At 41.5% G+C, this 24,215-nt stretch overlaps 1 protein-coding gene across 2 annotated transcripts in view; it reads right to left on the bottom strand.

Annotated features, from left to right (window-relative positions):
• Nucleotides 1–24,215, bottom strand: part of EBF2 (EBF transcription factor 2) — a 108,147-nt gene that overhangs the window by 72,168 nt on the left and 11,764 nt on the right. For both annotated transcript variants that reach the window (XM_063931852.1, XM_063931851.1), the window contains exon 6: nucleotides 19,726–19,794. In XM_063931852.1, coding sequence (XP_063787922.1) covers nucleotides 19,726–19,794 — 69 coding nt within the window. The remainder of the gene's footprint in view (nucleotides 1–19,725; nucleotides 19,795–24,215) is intronic.

Here is a 24,215-nt window from a genome sequence, read left to right as displayed (position 1 = left end):
ACGGTGACTTTGTAGCATTTAATTTAACCCCTTGTCATGTTTTACAGTATATTAATAATAATGTGCTTTATTTCATTATATTCACTCCCTTTTAATACATGTTCAGTTTCAAAGCCTAGAGAATGGGATTTGATGGTATGGCTGGCATTTAGCATGGCACAAAAACTGGAATATTATTGCGCAGTTGGTCAGCACAAAGAGGGACATTTCCAGATGTCAGGAAATTTATGGACAGTTGGCAGCCATTTATTTACTATCATTTATTTAGTATGGGCTGTCCTTCGTTCTAAGTACATTATGGATGGAGCAGTCTTGGCTAGTGACAATGCTGGAATCCGGCTCAGCTGTAGCTAATTCACACGCCAAGGGAAATAGTCCAGCCATTATTACAAGTGCGGTAAAGAACAGTTACACCCACAAAATTGCACTAAACAGCACTGCTTATGAGCAATGATGAGCTTCCGGGTATATATAACCTGTAAAACTATGATGGCACCCCAGGCGTTATTTTCACAGAGGTGTCAAAGCATTTTCTGAAAATGGGGATAAGGCTTCTCACACGGCTAACAGGAGATATCGCTATAAGCAGCATTTTCAGAGAGGTGGAAATTATCACCTCAGGTGACATATTGCCCCTGTGATGTCACCAATTCCTAGTGAATTGCTCAACGGCTTTCTCAAGATTATCTGCTCAGCACGCTTCATGAGTGCATAAAATAAAAGTCACTCACAAACCCGTTTTGTATTAGTATTTAGTTTGGATTTTATTCAATAGAAAAAAATGTTTCAAGGACTACTTGACACGAGGAGTGGCAGATCAATGGGCAGGGTTCCCCTAATTAGCAGCAGCTAGCGACCTACCACATGAGGGAAATTTAAATACACAGTGATACAAATGGGGCTACGCTGACTATGAAAGGAGCCAAAGATCTTATTTGCTGTTTCTAATTGTGAAGCATAAATGTTATCACAGCTCCTGAGTGTTTAAGAAAGACTTTTCACAGACTCCATTGAGCCCTTGGCTAATTAAGAAAGAAGCAGGTGCACAGAAAATTCCAATTTAGGCAATTGTTTGTAATTAATAATGTTTACTTCTAGCGTCCTATCTGAGGCGGCTGGCCAAACCTCTGGAGTGATAGCAGCCATTAACTGCAGCTCCCACTGTAATAATTAGTGGGGGGCCAGTACAGGAGGGGTGGGGGTGGGAGTGGGGGGGGGGGGGGGGGGGGAATGGGGGGGAGGAGAGAGAACTGCAAGGAATAAGAGGGATATTTCTGTTCACTGATGTGGTACTCATTTATAACCGCTACACAAGCAATTCTCCTGCATTATTTTTAAATAGAAATTTATATCTGGAGACAATAATGTAGTACAGTCCAGTCATAATATCCCAGTGTATGTAGTGTAATGTCTGAAATACATATCAACCAATGACGCATGTCTTCATTACTCCAACCAATTCTGCCCACGCCCAGTACAATTTTTGGTTCTTCAATATAATCAAATGGACCAATTATTGAACTGTGTGTGGGCATGACAATTTAACATCTGATCTGATTGGACAGAATTACCGAAGTATGGCAGAAAATAAGTAATTCAATGACCGTCGCTATATCCGTGGGATCATTATTCATCATAGGAATGGATAGTATCGTTAAGATCTGGTGTGGATCAACCAGATCTCTGCAATTTGGCCAAATACATAAACCAGATCTGTGCAACTAGGCCACACAGACATATTCTACCATTGCACACAGTAGATGCACCGCTTATAGACCTGGTTCTATATAATCATCAGAAACAGATTATGAACACAAGGGGCTCGCTGTGCCCTAGACAGAAGCCTAGGTTGCATAATAGATTATCTGGATATGTACTGTATATGGCAATGTCAATGATATTTTGTCCCACACTTGCCAACTCTCCCTGATTGTCAGGGAGACTACCTGAAATAGTAGCAATCTCCCTGACCAGTAGCGAATTTCCCACTAGGCACTAGAGGCACATGCCTAGGGACAGCACTTGTTAGGGGGCGGCACTTGGATGTTTGTGTTGGTACTGTCAGCCGAAAAAAGTACCAGTAACTGCAACATATTTCCACTGTACTGTTCCATATGCCATCTTTAATTTAATGGAAAGTAAATGGGTGGGACATGCATAATACTGCGCTGTAAGCTGCCATACTTAGTGAATATGTGTACATAATTAAAATGTTATAGTTTGTGTTTTTTTTATTTTTTTATTAAAATGGCTATCATCAAATGAGGGCTTATTACCTATCAATAAAAATAATAAAATTAGGCAGGCGGGGGGCGGCCTTTACTGTTGTGCCCAGGGGCGCCCTCACCCCTAAGTCCGCCCCTGTCCCTGACTCCCTGAATGTCTAGCAATCTCCCAGATGTGTAGGGGTGTGGTCATCTACCTTTAAAGAGTGGATGGGCTGGGCCCCTTAATAAATATATACAGTAAACACTGCTAGTGCATGCGTAATAATGTACCAAATTAACAACAGCAATGTACTGTAGAAAATACGCTATGGTCCTGTGCAGTATAAGGTAATATATTTATAATGTATAATTATTGCAGTCTGGAACCTGATCCCTAGAGGAGGAGGGCCCCCAGGCTGTGGGGCCTACCGGGGGTTTCCCCTGTACCCCTGTAGGCCAGTCCAAGCCTGGATGTAGGTCATTTGTATGACTTGCCTCTTACATGTAGCGGTACACGTCCCCTGCGCATATAGGTATCGCTCTCACAATCTCTATGAAATATTTTTTTTAAAAATAGGTAAGTATGTTTTGTACCTGCAAATAGGGTCATGGCTGAATCTATACAGAGAAAGTCAGGTAGAGAGTAAATAACCATCATAGACAGGTTAATAAATAATAATTTTATATGTATTACATTATAATTGATGATGATGATGATGATGATGACAGATTTGTTATTCTGGGGAGTGGTGGGAGTAAAGCAGTTCTAGCCTATTACAGGTTGAGTATCCCATATCCAAATATTCCGAAATACGGAATATTCCGAAATACGAACTTTTTTGAGTGAGAGTGAGATAGTGAAACCATTGTTTTTTGATGGCTCAATGTACACAAACTTTGTTTAATACACAAAGTTATTAAAAATATTGTATTAAATGACCTTTAGGCTGTGTGTATAAGGTGTATATGAAACATAAATTAATTGTGTGAATGTAGACACACTTTGTTTAATGCACAAAGTTATAAAAAATATTGGCTAAAATGACCTTCAGGCTGTGTGTATAAGGTGTATATGTAACATAAATACATTCTGTGCTTAGATTTAGGTCCCATCGCCATAATATCTCGTTATGGTATGCAATTATTCCAAAATACGGAAAAATCCGATATCCAAAATACCTCTGGTCCCAAGCATTTTTGATAAGGGATACTCAACCTGTATTTGTGCAAGCCATGGTATTTATCATGCTGCGGGCTTCTCACTACCACTACCAGCTTCGGCTTTTCTCTCTACACAAACGCACCATGCCGGGGAAGAAAGGGTTACTACGCACAGCTTTCTGGGAAGTTCTTTGCTTATTTTGAGGTCCGCAGGGATTCCCCATTTACCACACTCAGCAGAGCTGAGGTCAGCAGGTCAAAGCGGAGAGATCCCCGCAGGACAGAAGGAGACTGACTACTTTCCACAGCTAACAACACTCCCCCTGCACTTATCGCCCCCATACAAGCCTAATACACTGCTATCTCTAAGCTCACACTCTACATTACACACACAGCCTCCTCTCCCCATGCATTAGCCGTACTGCAGCGAAATAACGCACAATAGTAGGGAGCAAAAATATACTACCGTATATGTTAAGGGAAAAGCAGCAATTTTTCATATGAATGTACTAAGCAGTGAAAAGAGTGGAGAAGTGAGCCAGTGGAGAAGTTGCCCATGGCAACCAATCAGCTGCTCTGTATAATTTTATAGTATACAATTTATAAATGTTACTTCAATGCTGATTGGTTGCCATGGGCAACTTCTCCACTTGCTCACTTCACTCTTTTCACTGCTTAGTACATCTCTCTTATAAGCAAATTCTTGTAATCATAAAGGCAATACATCTGTAAAAGGCCCTGACAGTTTGGGTTGGCCCCCTGAAAATTATATTTAATTCTCATACAGGTCTATTGAATGAGGACACATGTATAAGAATATTAACTATTAAATATTTACAAATATGAATTTCATGTAACGGTATATATAATACTGTGGTTGCAAAACGATGAAAAGTATACTGTCATTATATACAGAGTTTATATTATTTTCTATAAATGTACAGAAAAATATATATGTAGGCGCATATATGTTTGTATAAATAACTTTATGTACGCATGTTTATTCCTGTTAATAATAGTTGTGTGTTCTGCCATTTTGGTGACAATATTGAGGAAAACACGTCTTATGTTCTATCCATGTGAAATAATCGCTGTACCATACGCTGATCGAATTACAATTGGAAACGTTGGAAGTTTGTATGTTATTTGAAACGGGGATATTTTAGTTGTTTTCTATTGCAGTTTGTGGTAAACTTAGCTCTTATGGGAGAGCAATCATCAAATGAAAAAATATACAACAACATAATCAGCATTTTCATTTGTTCCTTTATTATAACAAATTATAAAAAGACATTGGGGGTAATTCTGAGTTGATCGCAGCAGGAACTTTGTTAGCAGTTGGGCAAAACCATGTGCACTGCAGGGGAGGCAGATATAACATGTGCAGAGAGAGTTAGATTTGGGTGGGTTATTTTATTTCTTTGCAGGGTAAATCCTGGCTGCTTTATTTTACACTGCAATTTAGATTGCAGATTGAACACACCACACCCAAATCTAACTCTCTCTGCACATGATATATCTGCCTCCCCTGCAGTGCACATGGTTTTGCCCAACTGCTAACAAAAATCCTGCTGCGATCAACTCAGAATTACCCCCCATGTCCACTGCAGGGGAGGCAGATATAACATGTGCAGAGAGAGTTAGATTTGGGTGTGGTGTGTTCAATCTGCAATCTAAATTGCAGTGTAAAAATAAAGCAGGCAGTATTTACCCTGCACAGAAACAAAATAACGCACCCAAATCTAACTCTCTCTGCACATGTTATATCTGCCACCCCTGCAGTGCACATGGTATTGCCCAACTGCTAACAAAGTTCCTGCTGCGATTATCTCAGAATTACCCCTATTCTTAGAACTCCTAGCACACACAGGGGTAAATTTACTAAGGCGGGAGGTTTTTTTTTTAGAACTGTGATGTTGCTCATAGCAACCAAACAGATTCTATCTATTATATTCTAGAAGCAGCTAGATAAATGTTAAGTAGAATCTGATTGGTTGCTATGGGCATTATCACTAGCAGTGCTGTTTCTAGCGGCGGGCAAGCCGTGCAACCGCACGGGGCGCCCGCCGCGGCACTTTGCGTGTCCTTGTCAGCTCCTCCTCCTTGTTCCGGAGTACTCCTGCTTGGGTGGCGGGGTTTCGCTGAATGACGCGTTTGCGTCATGACATCACGACGCAATCGCGTCATTCCGCGAAACCCCGCCCCCCGAGCAGGAGTGCTCCGGAACAGGGAGGAGGAGCAGACAAGCTGGAAGGAGGAGGTGAGGCGGCCCGACCCAAGGGGCGGGAAGATCCTCTACATTCCTTCCCCCCCACTTGACACCTGCCTGCCGTGCTGTGTAAAATGGGGACACCTGCCTGCCGCACTGTGTAGAATGGGGACACCTGCCTGCCGCACTGTGTAAAATGGGGACACCTGCCTGCCGCACTGTGTAAAATGGGGACACCTGCCTACCGCACTGTGTAGAATGGGGACACCTGCCTGCCGCACTGTGTAAAATGGGGACACCTGCCTGCCGCACTGTGTAGAATGGGGACACCTGCCTGCCGCACTGTGTAAAATGGGGACACCTGCCTGCCGCACTGTGAAAATGGGGACATCTGCCTTCCGCACTGTGTAGAATGGGGACACCTGCCTTCCGCACTGTTTAAAATGGGGACACCTGCCTTCCGCACTGTGTAGAATGGGGACACCTGCCTGCCGCACTGTGTAAAATGGGGACACCTGCCTGCCGCACTGTGTAATATGGGGACACCTGCCTGCCGTACTGTGTAAAATGGGGCTCTTGCCACCCGCACTGTGTAAAATGGGGACACCTGCCTACCGTAATGTGTAAAATGGGGACACCTGCCTGCCGTACTGTGTAAAATGGGGACACCTGCCTGCCGTAATGTGTAAAATGGGCACACTTGCCTGCCGCACTGTGCAAAATGGAGACTCTTGTCTGCCGTAATGTGTAAAATGGGGACACCTGCCTGCCGTAATGTGTGAAATGGGGACACTTGCCTGCCGTACTGTGTAAAATGGGAACACTTGCCTGCCGCACTGTGTAAAATGGGGACACTTGCCTGCCGCACTGTGTAAAATGGGGACACTTGCCTGCTGCACTGTGTAAAATGGGGACACGTGCCTGCCGTAATGTGTAAAATAGGGATTCTTGCCTGCCGTAATGTGTAAAATAGGGACTCTTGCCTGCCGTAATGTGTAAAATGGGGACACTTGCCTGCCGCACTGTGTAAAATGGGGACACGTGCCTGCTGTAATGTGTAAAATGGGGACTCTTGCCTGCCGCACTGTGTAAAATGGGGACTCTTGCTTGCCGTAATGTGTAAAATGGGGAGTCTTGCCTGCGTAATGTGTAAAATGGGGACACATGCCTGCCATACTGTGTAAAATGGGGACTTTTGGATTTTTCTTTTTTCCCCTGTGGTGGCCGTGATGATATCAGATGAGGCCACGCCCACTTTAATGAGACCACACCCATTTTAATGAGGCCACACCCCCTTGCCATGGCGTGCGCCTCAGGCGCGCGCATACTTTTTCTTTTTATAGCTATGGGTGGGGGGCGCATTTTTTTATGTCAATGGGGGGGGGGGGGGGGCACATTTTGAAATCTCGCACTGGGAGCCAAATTGGCTACAAACGGCCCTGGTCACCAGTTCTAAAAAAAACCTTCCACCTTAGTCAATTTACCCCTTATACTACATGTCTACCTACAGCCCCTATGAGACAGATGTTTGTGTTGCACAGTATAACTGGCGTTCTAAGGCCTCATATAAGATGGAGTTTTGTTCTTCACAGAGGCAGTACATACACCAGTGAAAATGTCTCTCTAATGAATTCTCCTGGTGTTAAATGCAAGTGAGCTAAGCAAATAGTGTATGGAAAAGAAACGCTCCCAAAAGCAAGCAGCAATGCAAGTGGGTAGAGGGTCATTGGAAACAACGGTTTCCTTTTTCTGACCCTATTTCTATGATACCAGTTGGCATGAGATGTGAGTCTCGGTTACCTTTTCAGTTGTGAGTTGTGAATTAGGGATAGGCGCTAAATTTTTGTGGTTAAACAACTAGTGAAGCAGTCGCCATTGAATGGTGTGGAAGCGGTGGCCATTCAGTACTAAAATACAGCGGCACTCAGCTGTTTAACATAAAAAATGGCCACAGGTTGCTATTGTGCTTGCAAAAACATTGTTAGTTACCACTGCATCGAAAGTTTTGATGGTGGAAGCCCTGCCATCATTTGATGGCTGGCTTCCGATATCCATCCTAATTGTGAATATTGGGCGAGTTGATCGCAGCTGAAAAGTTGTTAGCAGTTGGGCAAAACCATGTGCACTGCAGGGGGAGTTAGATTTGGGTGGGGTGTGTTCAAACTAAAATCTAAATTGCAGTGTAAAAATAAAGCAGCCAATATTTACCCTGCACAGAAACAAAACCCACCCAAATCTAACTCTCTGCAAATGTTATATCTGCCCCAAACTGCAGTGCATATGGTTTTGCCCAACTGCTAACAAATTTGGTGCTGCGATCAACTCTGAATTACCCCCACTGTGCACTCATGTTGGTCTAATTCTGTGGACGCTCTCATTCTCTGACTATCTAATTGTATTACGATTAGCTACAGGCTGGTCAAGCAATGTGCATTTTCTATTACTCTGATTGGCTACCTATTGGTCTCTTCCTGAGAATACTCTAAAGCTGTGATTGGCTGCAACTTGGCTAAGCCCCAGGGGCATTTTTAGTATAATAACCAAACAGTTGGTTTAACTATCTGAATACCATAATACTCTAAGGGGTCTATGTACTAAGCATTAGAGAAAGATATAGTGTAGAGAGCTAAAGTACCAGCCAACCAGCTCTTGTCATTTTTCAAACACATCCTGTAACATGACAGTTAGGAGCTGATTGGCTGGATCATTATCTCTGTCCACTTTATCTCTCTCCAAGTACATAGACCACTGAATGGCTTATGCTTAGTGAAGCATTTTATTGCTCTGACTGGCTAAAAACATTTTTGTCCTCTGTACAGCTCTGCGCAACATGGTGATGCTATATGCAAAATTATAATAATACTCTATGATAATAGACAGGTTGACCTATAATATTTCAATTGGCTGGAGGTTAGTTTAGTCTTATGAATATTGCAATGTTTAGCCAATCTAACGGTGCAGGTAAAGAGTATGACCCATCAGGGTCAGACTGGCCCACAGGGGTTCAGAGGAAACCACCGGAGGGCCCATTCTTTCCTCTAGGGATCAGTTTCCAGACTGTGCACTTGTATTATACATGGTAGATATGTTGCATTACACTGCAAAAGACTATTGTGCATGTCAAGCCTCTGTGGAGGCTGGCCACACACCCTTTGTAGACTGACCACACCCCTAAGTATGGGCCCCTAGCACTGCATTCCCCTGGTGGGCCCTTCATACCCCAGTCCGACACTGTGACCCATTTTTCCTAGGAAAGTTCCAATGGTTACTTCTGGAAATATCAGAATTTTTAATTTCCTAAAATGTGGATGTACTGACAATAAACACCTATGTTTACTATGCATAGCAGCCAAAATAAAACATAGCTATAGTCGTAAAATAATTAATGTCATAACATAGTGCTAGAAAAATACTAAGAGATCTACAGAGTTAAACTTTTCCTGCCCCATTCCACGGGTGGTAAAGTGCAACGTGTACAGCCATGTAAAGAGAATAGAGATTGACTGTCAATTTCCTCATTAGCGTAGACACATATCTACTCATGGCTGGCCGAACAAAATGATCAAACATAGTGTTTTGTGGTTACTGGGTGTCTAGAATAATGAACAAAACACCATTTTGTTGTAGATTTGCCATGGATTAAAGAGCCCAGGGAAGGGGTTGAGAGAAGGAGGGGTTGACTGGAGGTGGAGAGGCAGTAAAGGATAAAGTTGCACAACTTTGACCAGAAAAATATGCAATGTCCTTGGAGATCCTGAAAAACACTGAGGTGTGTTGGAGCCTAGGGTCCTAGACAGGGCCTAGAAATGATCACTGCTCACAAAATGATTTTCGACATCACTTTCACATTTTCTGCTTTACCGCTAAATGTTGAGTTTATAAAAGTATCTAAATATGTTACTAATTCATAGCGAGGCTACTAGAATGATTTTGGAAATTGCCTTTCTCTGTATAACTCATTGCTCTAAAGATGGCAAACAATGATCAAGAGGTGGACGCAAGGAATCCAAAGTAACAGAGGGAACATCGGTTCCATCTAGCAAGAGATATTTCAATGTACTGGACGTACAGAATTGAATTCAGTCAAAGGTCGCTGGATTCTTTCAGTGAATTATATTTTTAAATGCACTGTTGGGAATAAGTTAGTTTCTGCATTTCTCTGGTAGGGTCACAGAGAGAACTGGTGAGTCGAGAATAAAAATATATATTAGTGCGGAGTTTCATCTTCTATTCTCTCTAATTGATTTCTCAACATCAGAAAGTCACCAGCAAAGGTCCACTTGCACATTGATTTCAGGTATTTTATTTATTTCCATTTAGTGACCTACTCTCATGGATTTTCACAGTCTTAGAAACACAAACCATAAACATCAAATTAAACACCTCTCCGAACCTCCACTCTGGCTACCCCTGGGACAAGAAAACAAAGAACCAGGTCAGCAGGGTCAGCATCAAGACCACCACACTTAGATTCTTTATACTTCCAATCCCCTCCATCGACCTCCAACACCTTCTCAATAGTTAGATGGCACCTCCACCCCTCCCACCTTCCCAAAGAGAAATATACCAAGGTCTTAGAGGTCCCTCCCATGGGACAAGCGCAAGATTTTGCTAATGTCCATCGTACAGCCGCATGGAACTCTCTGCAAGAAACTGTGACCCAGAACAAGACTTCAATTAAGCAAAAAGATTATCTGCCTAATAGGAAATAATGTTACTTTGTATTGTATCAGTGTACTGTAGCTCAAAAGAATAGGCAACTGGAGATGCAGTAAATGTATCAGAGAAACAGCCACATTTGTATGCACAAATATATTCTAAAAGAATTTTTAAAGACATATTCTCTAATTAATTAATGCAAATGATAATATGAAAGATTGAAAAATTGCTGTCTATTAATATTTTAAGCATATTTGTGCATCAAATTAACTCACTTCTAAGTACTAATGAAATCATAATGTTATGTTATGTGTATTTGTCTCATTCACCAAAAAATAAAAGAACCACAAAAGTAAAAATGAAGCCTAAATATACTACATATTGTTTTACTTGCAAAGCATGCTTTATGTTTGACGCTTCATATATACATATATATATATATATATATATATATATATATATTATTTTTTTTACTAAGTTATGAATTTACTGTGAGTATAAAACACTATTTAAATCTAGGAAACAACAGTAGTACAGTAGCAATACTTAAATATGTTTATTATTGAAGATGATAATAATAATAATAATAATAATAATAATAATAATAATATTCATCATCATCATCCACTGCTATTATTGCACTAATGGGCATGATATGAGTAAGTATAATAACTTCTCTACATTTTTTTTTTATACCAGCCAAATGTTAGTGCAGAGTGCAGAACGTCAGTACAAGAAAGTTGACACAGAATTCCAAGCCAAATTCAAGGTATCAAATTCCCGTCTTAAAGAGCTTGGTCCCTGGGTATCCCTTCCTGCTTAATAAGATGACTCGCTCAGCTTACTGGTCTGTGTAATGAGGTGTTCTCTGCGCACACACTGCTATTTTATTACAATACTCAGCACTGTACGAGAACCTGTGCCGCTTCCTCCTGCACTGCAGTGTGCAATACTTGAGATCCTCTGTGTCTCATTAGTAAACGGAATAACACAGCACTCTCATCAAACGTGAAGCTGATCTATCATTACACAGTTGCTTTCGCTGAGACTCAACCAGCTACCATCTCCTGCCTTTCCAATAAAGGCACAGGCTGGCTCACTTGGCCCAGAATTATTCCCAAGTTGTCTGCACCACATCTCCTCTGACTTCAAATGTATACTGAGGATTCATAAACAATTAGAGGTATTACAAGACACACAAGTCTTAACAGCAAATAAAATCTGGTAGTCAAGTTCTTAGCACTTTCTACCATTGTCTGTGAAATATATGCTTCCTTTAATCATACTACCTTAGGAAACAGACATGGTACCGCTGTGCTGCTTTTTCTGTAAAATAGAGATTAAATAAAATGAACGTAATTTCTAACCATTTATCTGCAAGAGTTACAAGTAATCCAACACTGAATAAAGAGTGTGTGTGCCCTTACAGCCTGCTAATGCAAACCAGCCAATAATCGAAGTGAAGAAAGTTGGACACAAATGTCCATGCTCCCAATTTGACAGTATATATCTTCCGATATACCCATCTGTAAAAGCAATCTGTTAGTATTGTATATCTCCTCCAATCTATGCAACCATAAGGCCTACCTGCCAGGATAGCTCCTCATATCTAACCAACTATAGACCCAATCTGCAAGTATATCTCCTCCTATCTATGCAACCATAAGGCCTACCTGCCAGGATAGCTCCTCAGATCTACCCAACTATAGGACCAATCTGCGGGTATATCTTCTCATATCTATCCATCCAACCAACCAACCAACCAACCAACCAACCAACCAACCAACCAACCATAAGGCATACCTGCCAGGATAGCTCCTCAGATCTACCCAACTATAGGACCAATCTGCGGGTATATCTTCTCATATCTATCCAACCAACCATAAGGCATACCTGCCAGGATAGCTCCTCCTATCTACCCAACTATAGGACCAATTTGTCAGGATACCTTCTCCCATCTATTCAACTATAAACCAATCTGCTAGGATATCTCTTCCTATCCTACATAAGACCTACCTGCCAGGATAGCTCCTCGTATCTACCCAACTATATGACCAATATGCTACAATATCACCTCCTATCTGACCAACCAAAAGACCTACCTGCCAGGATTATTTTCCCAACTATAAAATCAATCCGCTAGGATATCTCCTCCCTTCTACCTGACCATGAGACCTACCTGCCAGGAGAGCTCCTGCTTTCTACCAAACTATAAGACTGATTTGATAGGGTATCTCCTCCTATCTACCCAATTCGAAGACCTACGTGCAGGGGCGTTTTAAGAGAGGAGGAGGCCCGAGTCCATCAGGGGCCTCCTCCTCTCTGACCGAGGCACAAGGTTTTAAAACTTACCTCTCCGGAGTCCCCCGGCGGTGCCATCCTTCTCCACAGCACAGACTCTATTGCGCATGCAAGGGATCTTTTTATCCTTATACAATGCTGTATGTGCTGTCATCAAGCACAGCAAATAATATGCCGCGTGGAAGTAACTGCAAAAACATGGTGAGTGCATGTAGACTGCGTAGGCAGGAAAGCATAGGGTTCAATAAATTCCTTGTTGATGGTATTCACCTGGCAATACAACCATGCAGGGACTGGGGCTAAAAATGGGCACTGGCATACTTTCCATATGTGTATGTGAAACGAAGGTGTGGTCAAGTGTCACGGGCAAACAGAGCATGGGGATATGCAACCGCTCAGACAACCGGACTGGCGCATCAGGCCATCGGCCCTCTTGCATTCTCCAGAATTGCCAGATGGCCAGTCCGCCCGTGTGCTGCCTCTGCTTTAAATGCAGCACAAGTAAACTGCTTGTGTTTGTGTGTGCTTGAGGCTCAAGAAAAGGGTCTTGTATCCTTCTACACAGCATGCACATTCTTAAAACAAAACGTTTCAACAATATACTAATTGTATTAGGGGTGAATTGTGCCCCTAATGTGCCATTACAATGGTGTTGAAACCAGGGGCATTTTAAGAAAGCAAGGGACCCATGTGCAGAATCCATAAGAACCCCCTCTTCTCTGGCAGCGCAGTATTGGCATTGTTGCAGAGTCTACTGCGCATGTGCAGGTCTCCTGGAAAATGGCAGCCACGGGACTTTGGGTAGGTAATATCATTTTGGGTGTGAGGTATAGGCCCCCTAGACCTAGGGGCCCATGTGCACTGCACACCCTGCACCCATTATAGATATGCAGTGACTAGTACCCAGCAACAGCACCCTAAGTTGCCCAAATTGCCCTACTTTCCTTGTGAATTTGCCCCTAAATCTCATATTTTAGTTCACAGCCCCATAGCGGTGCATAATAAAATATGTGATTTAGGGGCTACTATAAGTAAGTCAATAGTATGTCTACACATTACACACAACTGCCGTCAACATTCTGTGGGAATACAGCTCTGCCTGACTCTGAAGGATGATGTTTGGAAACGGCATTCTACATCACACAATTGCTGGGTCCAGGTTGGAATCCCCCGCAGTCTTTCTTGACTTCACATTGACATTACTTCTCTATCTTGGCTCATCTTTCCCTAAACCCTTGGCACGCACATGGATTTGTATAGTCACAGCGCCTGCGCCTTCGCCTGCGGAGGTGCTTAGGAGGGAGGGAAAGATTTACAACCTATTTTCAACACAGATAATGGCAGTTAATTTGTTATTGGCCGTGTAAAGGTTAACATTGAAATAATTCAAACTACAAATACAGCACAATATGTTTCAAGTGGGTAATGAACAGCTGTACCCGTACTGCACCACTGATTGATATCTCCAGTTATTGTCGCACAGCTGATGTTATAAAACAAGCCAAGTACAAAGTACACACATTATTTTATTTATAAATGTACAACTACATAAGAGCAGGAATCAGCGTAGTGTGAAGCTGGCCTGACAATCTCCCACTGTCAGGAGATCACTGGAACTTACATCCTGTCCACAGGATTACATTGTGCTCAGGCTTTAGTGTGTGTATCATGGAGTTTAGCACGTGTGCTACATTAGTGAAGGATAGTGAATTAGGATGGTCCTTTTAAGACAACAAACATAATGGCCACTTTATTGGTGTCTCCCTCTGAGCTATTACTGTCTTCAACTAAAGGCTTTCACCTTGGAAATGAGTTGCAGATGTGCTAGAATGGGTGTAAACAGCTCCGAAACATCTTCTCTGATTGTCTCACTTAAATCGCAACTGAAGCAAAGTGCATTTTTAAACCAGATTAAGGCCCAGATTTATCAAGTCTTGGAGAGTGATAATTAGCACGGTGATAAAGTACCAGCCAACCAGCTCCTAACTGTCAATTTTCAAATACAGCATGTGACATGGAAGTTAGGAGCTGATTGGTTGGTAGTTTATCACCGTGCTATTTATCAATCTCCAAGGCTTGATAAATGGGGGCTAAAATGCCTAAATTCTCATCATTTTCAACTAAGAACAAAGAAAGTATAACTGGACTGAAATGAATCATTGGTTCTGAGAAAAATATTCCAGCCAAGCTGCTCGATTGCAACATGGCAAGTTTAAATAAACATTGCGCAAATGACACCCAGGCACCATACTATAATGTCTGACCAATATACAAATACAGTAGTTCAGCAGTAATCAAAAATTGGACCATCAGATCCCCAGCTGTATATTTATCATAGACACCACTGGACCGGTATAGTTAACACGCAGCCCATTTCACCAGTATTCATAATGTATAATCCCCCTGACCAGTACACAATGGGCAGCCGACTAGTTTACAATACGCAGCACATTCACCCACACACACAGTCTACCTGGCCAAAATACAATGCAAGTCACATTTAACCGATACAAAATGTGCAGTTGATTTGACCAGTACACAAAGCAAAGCCACATTGACCACTATACACTCACTGACAGGATGTGCATGCCTTGTGCAATAATGTAAAACTTGGCTCCATTATAGGAAGAGCTGATTGGCCATCTACAAGTTACCTCCAAATACCAGTTGGAGTTTGCAGAACTCAAGTGGTTGATGATTAATGGTTCCCACGTGTGGTTGCCAAGTTTGCTGTGGCTGCATTACAGAAGCAATAACTGTTGGGTAGCTGAACCATAGCCGGTGGCTGCACACGGCCACGCTCACCACACTTACCAACCACTGGAACTGAACAACAACAGTACACGAATATACATTTACTAACCTTCACAAATATGCACAGGACACTCCCGTTATAACGATCCCATGACAAATAAAAAGGTGCATTTCCCCCACAACAGATACAATGCAGAAATAGGACGAAATCAGATTCAATTCATGTTTTTGCTCCCCGCAATGTTGAGGTTTCTGTTAACCTCTTCTTATACTGTATCTAATTCTGAACATCTGATATGCAGAACTAAGCTCAATTGCTTCAAAATCATGCTCAGTAAATTATGGAACAAATTTCATAGTCACAAATGAGTTTTTGGAAAGATCAAGCATTGAAACCCATGATGCTAGAGTGTGTCATCATGTATTTGTCAATGTACTGTAAGAACCAATGCATAATCTCCAATGACCACGTTATACAAGGAGTACAAGAAGTCCCTCCGCAGTGACTGTGTGCTAAGCAAGTCTCCCTGCAGAGAATGTGTGCTAAGTAATATGACAACATAATTGTTTTTAAAGACTTTACTTGCATGAAATAAAAGAAAATTTGTTAAGTATCTATATTAAGTGTTGAAAGTGTTGTCTCTCTCTGACCTCCCACCCCTGTGGAAGAAAGAGATCTGCAGCCAGAGACAGTGCTCACTGCGGAGGGGCTTTTTGAACTCCCTGTATAATACAGGTGTCTACAACATATTACGCAGCAGACTATAGCATCCTTCTGAGATAATGGCTGGAACTCTGGTCTGCACACATCGCGGTTCATTATTATTTTTGATATTTAGCATTTGTAAAGCACAAACATTATAGTAACATGAGTTTATAATCAAAAGGATGTGTGGTACTTGTTTGACCAATTTGCATGAATTACTGAGTAACAACGCAACGGATAATACTTTTGTATTAGTAATAGTTCAATCTCAATGTCTTAATCCTGGAACAACAAAAAGTAGATTGGGCAAAGTGAATGTACAGCTATGTGTAAATAAAGAATAATAAGAATGAGTGAAAGTCAGTCGCAGGCTCCACTTTATAGGGTTATTGTTGGGGTATAATTGAATCTATTTTGTCAGTGTCAGGGCGCAAGGTGCATTGCGCATGACATTTCTTTATTTTTATTTTAGAACTGCACACGTAACAGAGGATAGATGATAAATGCCGCAGTCTTCAGCATTATGGCATCTATTGCCAGACATACTAGCATGCCCTTGGCAGTACTGCATAAATCCCTTCCAGAAATGAGGCAGCTTCCTAGCCCAGATTCACTAGCCGCCTGGGGAATCTATAAGCCCAGTGTACTGAGCGGGAGGAAGCTCAGTCTACATAGTCATAGCCCTGAGCGATAACACGCATGAGACTGGAAGCCTATAGTAAAGCAAAATTTGCATCCGATTCCCAGGCACAAACTTCCCAGCCATAGGAGTGTTTGTCAGAAATTGTGATGGTGTTGTGTTTATGTATATGTTAGTGTAGTGTAGGGCATCTAGTGTGTATCCATGTTTGTGTAATGTGAGCTTTAGTGCACTATATGTGAGTGTAGTCCTTGTGTTTTTGTTTATTGTCTGTGCAGTGTTTTTTATTACTTATATTTTTAGTGTGTGCTTATTGTCTGTGCAGTGTTTATTTATTACTTATATGTAGTGCGTGTTTATTTATTGTCTGTGCAGTGTCTATTATTACTTATATGTTTAGTGTGTGTTTATTGTCTGTGCAGTGTCTATTTATTACTTATCTATTTAATGTGTGTTTATTGTCTGTCTGTGCAGTGTCTGTTTTTACTTATATTTTTAGCGTGTGTTTATTGTCTGTCCAGTGTCTATTTATTACTTATATGTTTAGTGTGTGTTTATTATCTGTCTGTGCAGTGTCTATTTATTGCTTATATGTTTAGTGTGTGTTTATTGTCTGTGCAGTGCCTATTTATTACTTATATGTTTAGTTACTGCCAGGTTACTGTCTGTGCAGTGTCCATTTATTACTTATATGTTTAGCGTCTGTTTATTGTTTGTCTGTGCAGTGTCTATTTATTACTTACATGTTTAGTGTGTGTTTATTGTTTGTCTTTCCAGTGTCTATTTATTACTTGTATGTTTAGTGTGTGTTTATTGACTGTGCAGTGTCTATCTATTACTTAGATTTTTAGCGTATGTTTATTGTCTGTGCAGTGTCTATTTCTTACTTATATTTTTAGAGTGCGTGTGTTTATTGTTTGTACAGTATCTATTTATTACTTATGTTTAGTGTGTGTTTAATGTTTGTCTGGGCAGTGTCTATTTATGTCTAGTTACCAGCCCGTCAAAATGGCGGAACAACATAACAGTAATGTCAGCACCAGAGGTTGTGTGCACCTGAACGGAGCATCGGTGGCCGTCGGTGTGCAAAACACTTGAACATAGAGGTGAGGAGCAGCATTAGCTTTTTATTATATAGGATATATGAGTTCTCAACCTTTAATATTAGTGCTCCCAATAGTACAAGCTGTGACACTGACTTGCAAAGATTTGCTATAATGGCGGTGGGGGTGGGGGTGTATATTGGGGGCAATGTCTAGGCGATAATAAATATACACAAAGCAGTGTCCCAGGGATCTGTAGCCCCATGCATCACTGTCGTGATAGAATGAGAAAGTCTATCCCTGTATCCCTATAAAGAGAAACATATGGGAACTATAAATTTATTGTTAATTTTGAATGTTTCAGACATTGTAATATGTGAGAAATAAATCTCTATTCTTGTGTTTTTAAATCGTATTTATACCACATGCATTGCTTTTATATATAGCAGCACCTACATATTTTATCTAATAGCAGTTATATTTATTATGCATATATGTTTAGTGTCTGATTGTGTGTTTTGTATGTGCCTTTGCATGACATCTGAGTGATTAGGGCAGTACAGATGGTGTAATGATTAGCATTACTGCCTGACAGCACTGAGGTCATTGGTTCGATTCCCACCACGGCCCTAACTGTGTGGAGTTTGTATATTCTCCCCGTACTTGCGTGGGTTTCCTCCGGGTACTCCGGTTTCCTTCCACAATCCAAAAATATACTGATAGGTTAATTTGCTCCCAAAAAAATAAAAATAAAATGAACCCTACTGTGAATGTGTGTGCGTGTACATGTGGTAGGGAATATAGACTGTACGCTCCACTGGGGCAGGGACTGATGTGAATGGGCAAATATTCTCTGTAAAGTGCTGTGGAATATGTGTGTGCTATATAAATAACTGGTCATAATAATAATAGTGCATATGTGTTTAGTGTCTGATTGTGTGTTTTGTATGTAAGTAGTGCCTGTGCATGGCATCTGTGTGTTTAGTGTCTGATTGTGTGTTTTGTATGTGTGTAGTTCCTGTATATGGCATCTGTGTGTTTAGTGCATATATGTTTAGTATCTGATTGTGTGTTTTGTATGTGTGTAGTGCCTGTGCATGGCATCTGTGTGTTTAGTGCATATGTGTTTAGTGTCTGATTGTGTGTTTTGTATGTATGTAGTGCCTGTGCATGGCATCTGTGTGTTTAGTGCATATGTGTTTAGTGTCTGATTGTGTGTTTTGTATGTGTGTAGTGCCTGTACATGGCATCTGTGTGTTTAGTGCATATATGTTTAGTGTCTGATTGTGTGTTTTGTATGTGTGTAGTGCCTGTACATGGCATCTGTGTGTTTAGTGCATATATGTTTAGTGTCTGATTGTGTGTTGTGTGTGTGTGTAGTGCCTGTACATGGCATCTGTGTGTTTAGTGCACATATGTTTAGGGTGTGACTGTGTGTTTTGTGTGTATGTATGTATGTATGTATGTATGTATGTATGTATGTATGTACTAGTGCCTGTGCATGGCATCTGTGTGTTTAGTGCATATGTGTTTAGTGTCTGATTGTGTGTTTTGTATGTGTGTAGTGCCTGTGCATGGCATCTGTGTGTTTAATGCATATGTGTTTAGTGTCTGATTGTGTGGTGTGTGTGTGTGTGTGTGTGTGTGTGTGTTGTGTGTGTGTGTGTGTTGTGCCTGTGTGTATAGGGTGTGATTACTGTGCTGGTGGGTATGTGTGCTGCAGCAGTGAGATGTGTAGATGAGAGAAGCAGATGGTCCCAGGAATGTACTGCAGGCTGTGGACAGGGAAAGGTCTCACAGGACAAGGGAAAGGCACAGAATATTTATCAGGGCGGAGGAGACGATTAGAGAATACACCATGTAACAACCACAATATTGCTAGAGTGAGTACAGCCTCCATGATACAGGATACGTGACTCTGTTCTGGACCCAGGGTCGCATAGACAAGCCCAGCAAACAGCATTATAGCACAGAGCATACACTCATAGCAGGCACTGAGAGCCAGGTGTATGATCAGACAGGTGATCTGCACCCAGGTTTCCTACCTGTCAATAATGACGGGATCTGATGGGGTCTCGTTCCGATTGCCGCAGCTCTTCTTCTCACAGCAGCGACTATGGAAACATAAGAGAACAAAAGGTTGGCAATCATGTAAAGAGTTTCAAAGCATTACATGACCAAGGCCCAAGGTACCTGAAACAGCTTCTGATCCCATACTGCCCCACTCGATTACTGCGATCTGTAGATGAAGGACTTTTAGCAGTACCTAGAATCTACCGTAATTCATCTGGGGGTCGAGCTTTTAGTCATGCGGCTCCGACTCTATGGAACTCACTTCCCAGCACAGTGCGAGAGGCCCCAACTATAGAATCCTTCAAAAGTAGACTCAAGACTTTCCTGTTTACTCAAGCATTTCCATAGTATCTCTTTTAGTATCTTCATGCTTCTGTATTTTATGAAAAATGTACTTCATTATTTTTCTGTACTATATTATGCTGTGTATCTGTTAAGCGCCTTGAGTCCTATTGGAGAAAGAGCGCTATATAAATAAAATTATTATTATTATTATTATTATTATTATTATTATTAAAGTCCAACAGTAGCATACAGTGCATAGGAGACCAGGTCGACGGGGAGTCAGGTCACTATAATGAGCTTGGGCAGAATACATAGGATATCATGGGAAGGTTGAGACTCACAGGCGTGATAAGTTACAGAAGACTCAGAGGATAAGTGTGTTTCTCTTGTGTGACAGTACAATAGTCAATGACTCATGGTGGCCATACAGACAGAGGCTGATTTGTTTGTTCTGCCACCAAATACACCATACACAATCCAATTTTGAATGTAAACAGACACACACAAACAAACAAACAAACAAACAAACAAACAAACACATAGCTACACAGATACAATCACAAGCAGATACTCACACTTACACAGACACACACACACACACACACACACACACACACACACACACACACACACACACACACACTGATTCACAGACACACACACACACACACACACACACACACACACACACACACACACACACTGACACGCACAGAATCACACATAGAGATAGACAGACATACACATAATGACACACACAGAACAACAGACACACACATACACCCAATGATACACAGACACACACACAGTGATACACAGACACACACACACACACAGAGATACACAGATGCCAGCCAGACACACACACACACACACACACACACACACACACACACACACACACACACACACACACACACACACACACAATGCCATGGCCAAGTCCAATCAGCACATCCATGCAATCATTTCATAAGACTGAATATCCAAATGAATAATGTGATCTGTTACAGAGATGAGCCACACAAACGCATACTGTGATAATCACACAGAGTCACTATGGCATACTACTGTATTATTATGAGCAGCTCCCACTATTATGTCCAGTGAATATGATAAAAGTTATTTATTTTCCCCTAATATTTAAAATCATCGTCCAAACATCCATTCAGTCATTATTAAATATTGTTGAATATGAGGGTAACGTATGATGTATGATATTTATATAACTAGTTATACATCTCAGCAGATACAATACTGTTTATGTATATGAAATGATGTACAATGGGAAAATAAATACATTTTGATAGCAAACCATCTTCCTCTCACAGCTGACATGTCTAAGGGTCACCATAATTAGATATCTTTTGTGGATTTTGGTTTACTGTGCTAATATATTCTACCTTTCTGGGGAAACTGTCTGTAAGGCAGCGTAGAATTGTCAGAAGCTGCAATAAATATAATATTATGTGCTTTCATTTTTCATTACTAAACTACCTGGCCTTCATTTCCTCCAATTACTCTTCACTTAATACAAGAATCCCACCACACCTTCCCATAATATATGACCTCCTCAGTATTAGTGTAAATGACCAACACTTGCAGTATGCTATAATGGAAATGTTGCATACCACACGAACCATGACCTTTGTATCTCATTAACCCTATCAGTGCCTTACGTTACTGCACAAAGCCATAATCCAGTGGTTTCCAAACTTTTTTGAATCACGGCGCCCTAGAATATCAGAATTTTTTTCACAGCACCCTCAGGCCAAAAATTTCTTATTGTGAAATTTAGAAAGAAATATTACATTAAGTAGATTGTGTTTATATGTCATTCTTAGGGTCGGTTGTGTGGTGAGGGACAAGATTTGCTTCTGTTTGGCCACATATTTTATGACTGGCAGCCACCAGCACTGGTTTTACCTATTATATTGACCAAGAATAATTTGAATTGGTCCTGGACCACCAACCACCCCTGCAAGTGTCCCAAGGCACCCCAGGGAGCAACGGCACACAGTTTAGGAACCTCTGCCATAATCACATTGTGGGCAGCCTCAGCTCTCCAGCTGTTGTCAGAACCAAAACTCCCAGCATCACCTGATCTGTGAATCTCAGCAGTGCATTCCCAAAATCCATAAACTGGCTTGGAACTACAAGTTCCAGCATGCCCTGGCAGCTTCAGACATTGCCTAAACCTGCCACAAAAACGGTGCTGTGATGACTGTACCGGCACTTATGACATATCAGTGAGCACTGTAGTGTCCACATGGGGCAAATCAGGTCATGCCCAAAAGATCTGTCCAGATGCACAATTCTCTGCGCCCACACATAGCTCTGCATAAAGCCAGTGTGCTGGGGCTGGACTGCCATCAGCCTTTGTCCTGCATTCTGCTCCTGCTGATTGCATAACAAAAGTGTATAAATTCCCACCATCTGTCTGAGCAGGACAGGGTGACCGGCAGCCGCCTAGTACTCAGTCCCAGCTGTGAGGGTTGCAGGCTGTCAGTGTCTCTTATTAAGCAGCTACAGGCTATCGGGTCGATGCAGCACCATCAGTCTGGTACATATTACGATGACAAGTCCTTTACACATTGTTATAGGCTTATAGCACAGACATAACATATAGAAGATACACCAATGTAAAACAGAGATTGCAGCCCGCTGGGAAACTCATGGTTCTATTTTTATAGTGAAAATCTTTTATAGTGAAACTGGAATTGCTTTGCTTAGGTCTTCCTGAAATCTCTCACTGTACTAGCCTCCCTCTGCCCTTAAAGCTGGGTACACACATTAGACTACTGTATATCCAGCCGATGGCAGATGCAACAGGGCAATAGATTGTGCAGCCCGCACACACTGCACGATCTGGTGAACGACCGTACGATATATTGTTCCCCCACCGCATCCTGCGGCTTCTAAATGCATGGGATCATCAGCAACATCTTCAGATTGGGCTGCATGTACAGCAGATCTGAAGATGTGACGGACGACCCGCGCTCCACTCAGTAGTGCGTACGCATTTGATGATTTGAACGATATCTCGTTATTATCCATTGGAAATCGGGCAATCATTAAAAAAATTATCTCATGTGTACCCAGCTTTGGAGTGGCTGGTCCAGATATTTGTCAGGCTTCCAGAAAAGGACTTCTGACACACCCGCCCTGGGCTGTCACTAGTTTGATCAGGAGTGTGCACATCTTTATATAACCTGTTCTCTCATTGTCCTTCCTACATACATGTACAGTATGTTATAAATCTGTGTTTCATTAACAGTTTTATAAAAATTTACTGACATCCAATATATATATTTTTTTACTGACACAGAACTAAATAGAATATAGAGGATAAACTGGTTCTGGGCCATTTAAAGGTTTCATTATTTTCATATGTTCTTGTCAGCTGCTCATGGATCTAATAACTACTGTGGTGACCTGCTTTGGACATACCTCCACCTTGCATATCCCTTAAACTACCCATCTATGTTGTTGCTAGTGAGTAGAAAGTGTTAATGGCTCCACTTCCTGCCACCTGTCCCTAGCGTCCGGCCCTTGTTACACGTTTTGAATTTTCAGAGTTCTTGATGAAAACTGACAATTTTCTGATCCACGATTAGACACAAGTCACTAATTGGGTGCACTAACTAATTAGCCTTTTGTTCCTTGGCTGAATCAGTAAGGAGTCGGGAATGTACAAAATGGCGGCTATATATATATATATATATATATATGTTTATATAAAAAGAGAGGAGAGAGAGAAAGATAGATGGAGAGAGAGAGAGAGAGACTTTATTAGCGTAGTAATGTCTGTGCTATAAGGAAACAGGTGTAAAACACCCATTAGCAGAGGGAGAGGGGATACTCTGTTCCTGGAGGTGGGGAGAAGAGAAGACAGAAGTAGTGAAGATTTCATACAGAATCCTAAAACTGGGGTTTCATATAATCCTAGCATTGGGACACTATGCCCAACCACAGATTACAACTCTGACATGAGGTATGCAAGATTTAAATTGTTAAAATATTAAGGAGCAGATTTACGAATGACAGGATACTTTCTTGTCGCCACTTATAGCAGCAATAACAATTAAGGATTGCTCCAATCAGTGGGGGGTGCAGGCTGTGCGGGTCGCACCTGCATGTCATCCTCTGAGGGGTAATGCCAAATTGCTGACTCCTC

The sequence above is a fragment of the Pseudophryne corroboree genome, chromosome 6 (genome assembly GCF_028390025.1).
Source record: "Pseudophryne corroboree isolate aPseCor3 chromosome 6, aPseCor3.hap2, whole genome shotgun sequence".
Lineage (NCBI taxonomy): Eukaryota > Metazoa > Chordata > Amphibia > Anura > Myobatrachidae > Pseudophryne > Pseudophryne corroboree.
Note: the sequence above shows the minus strand (reverse complement) of the source record. Positions and strands in the feature narration are given on the sequence as shown.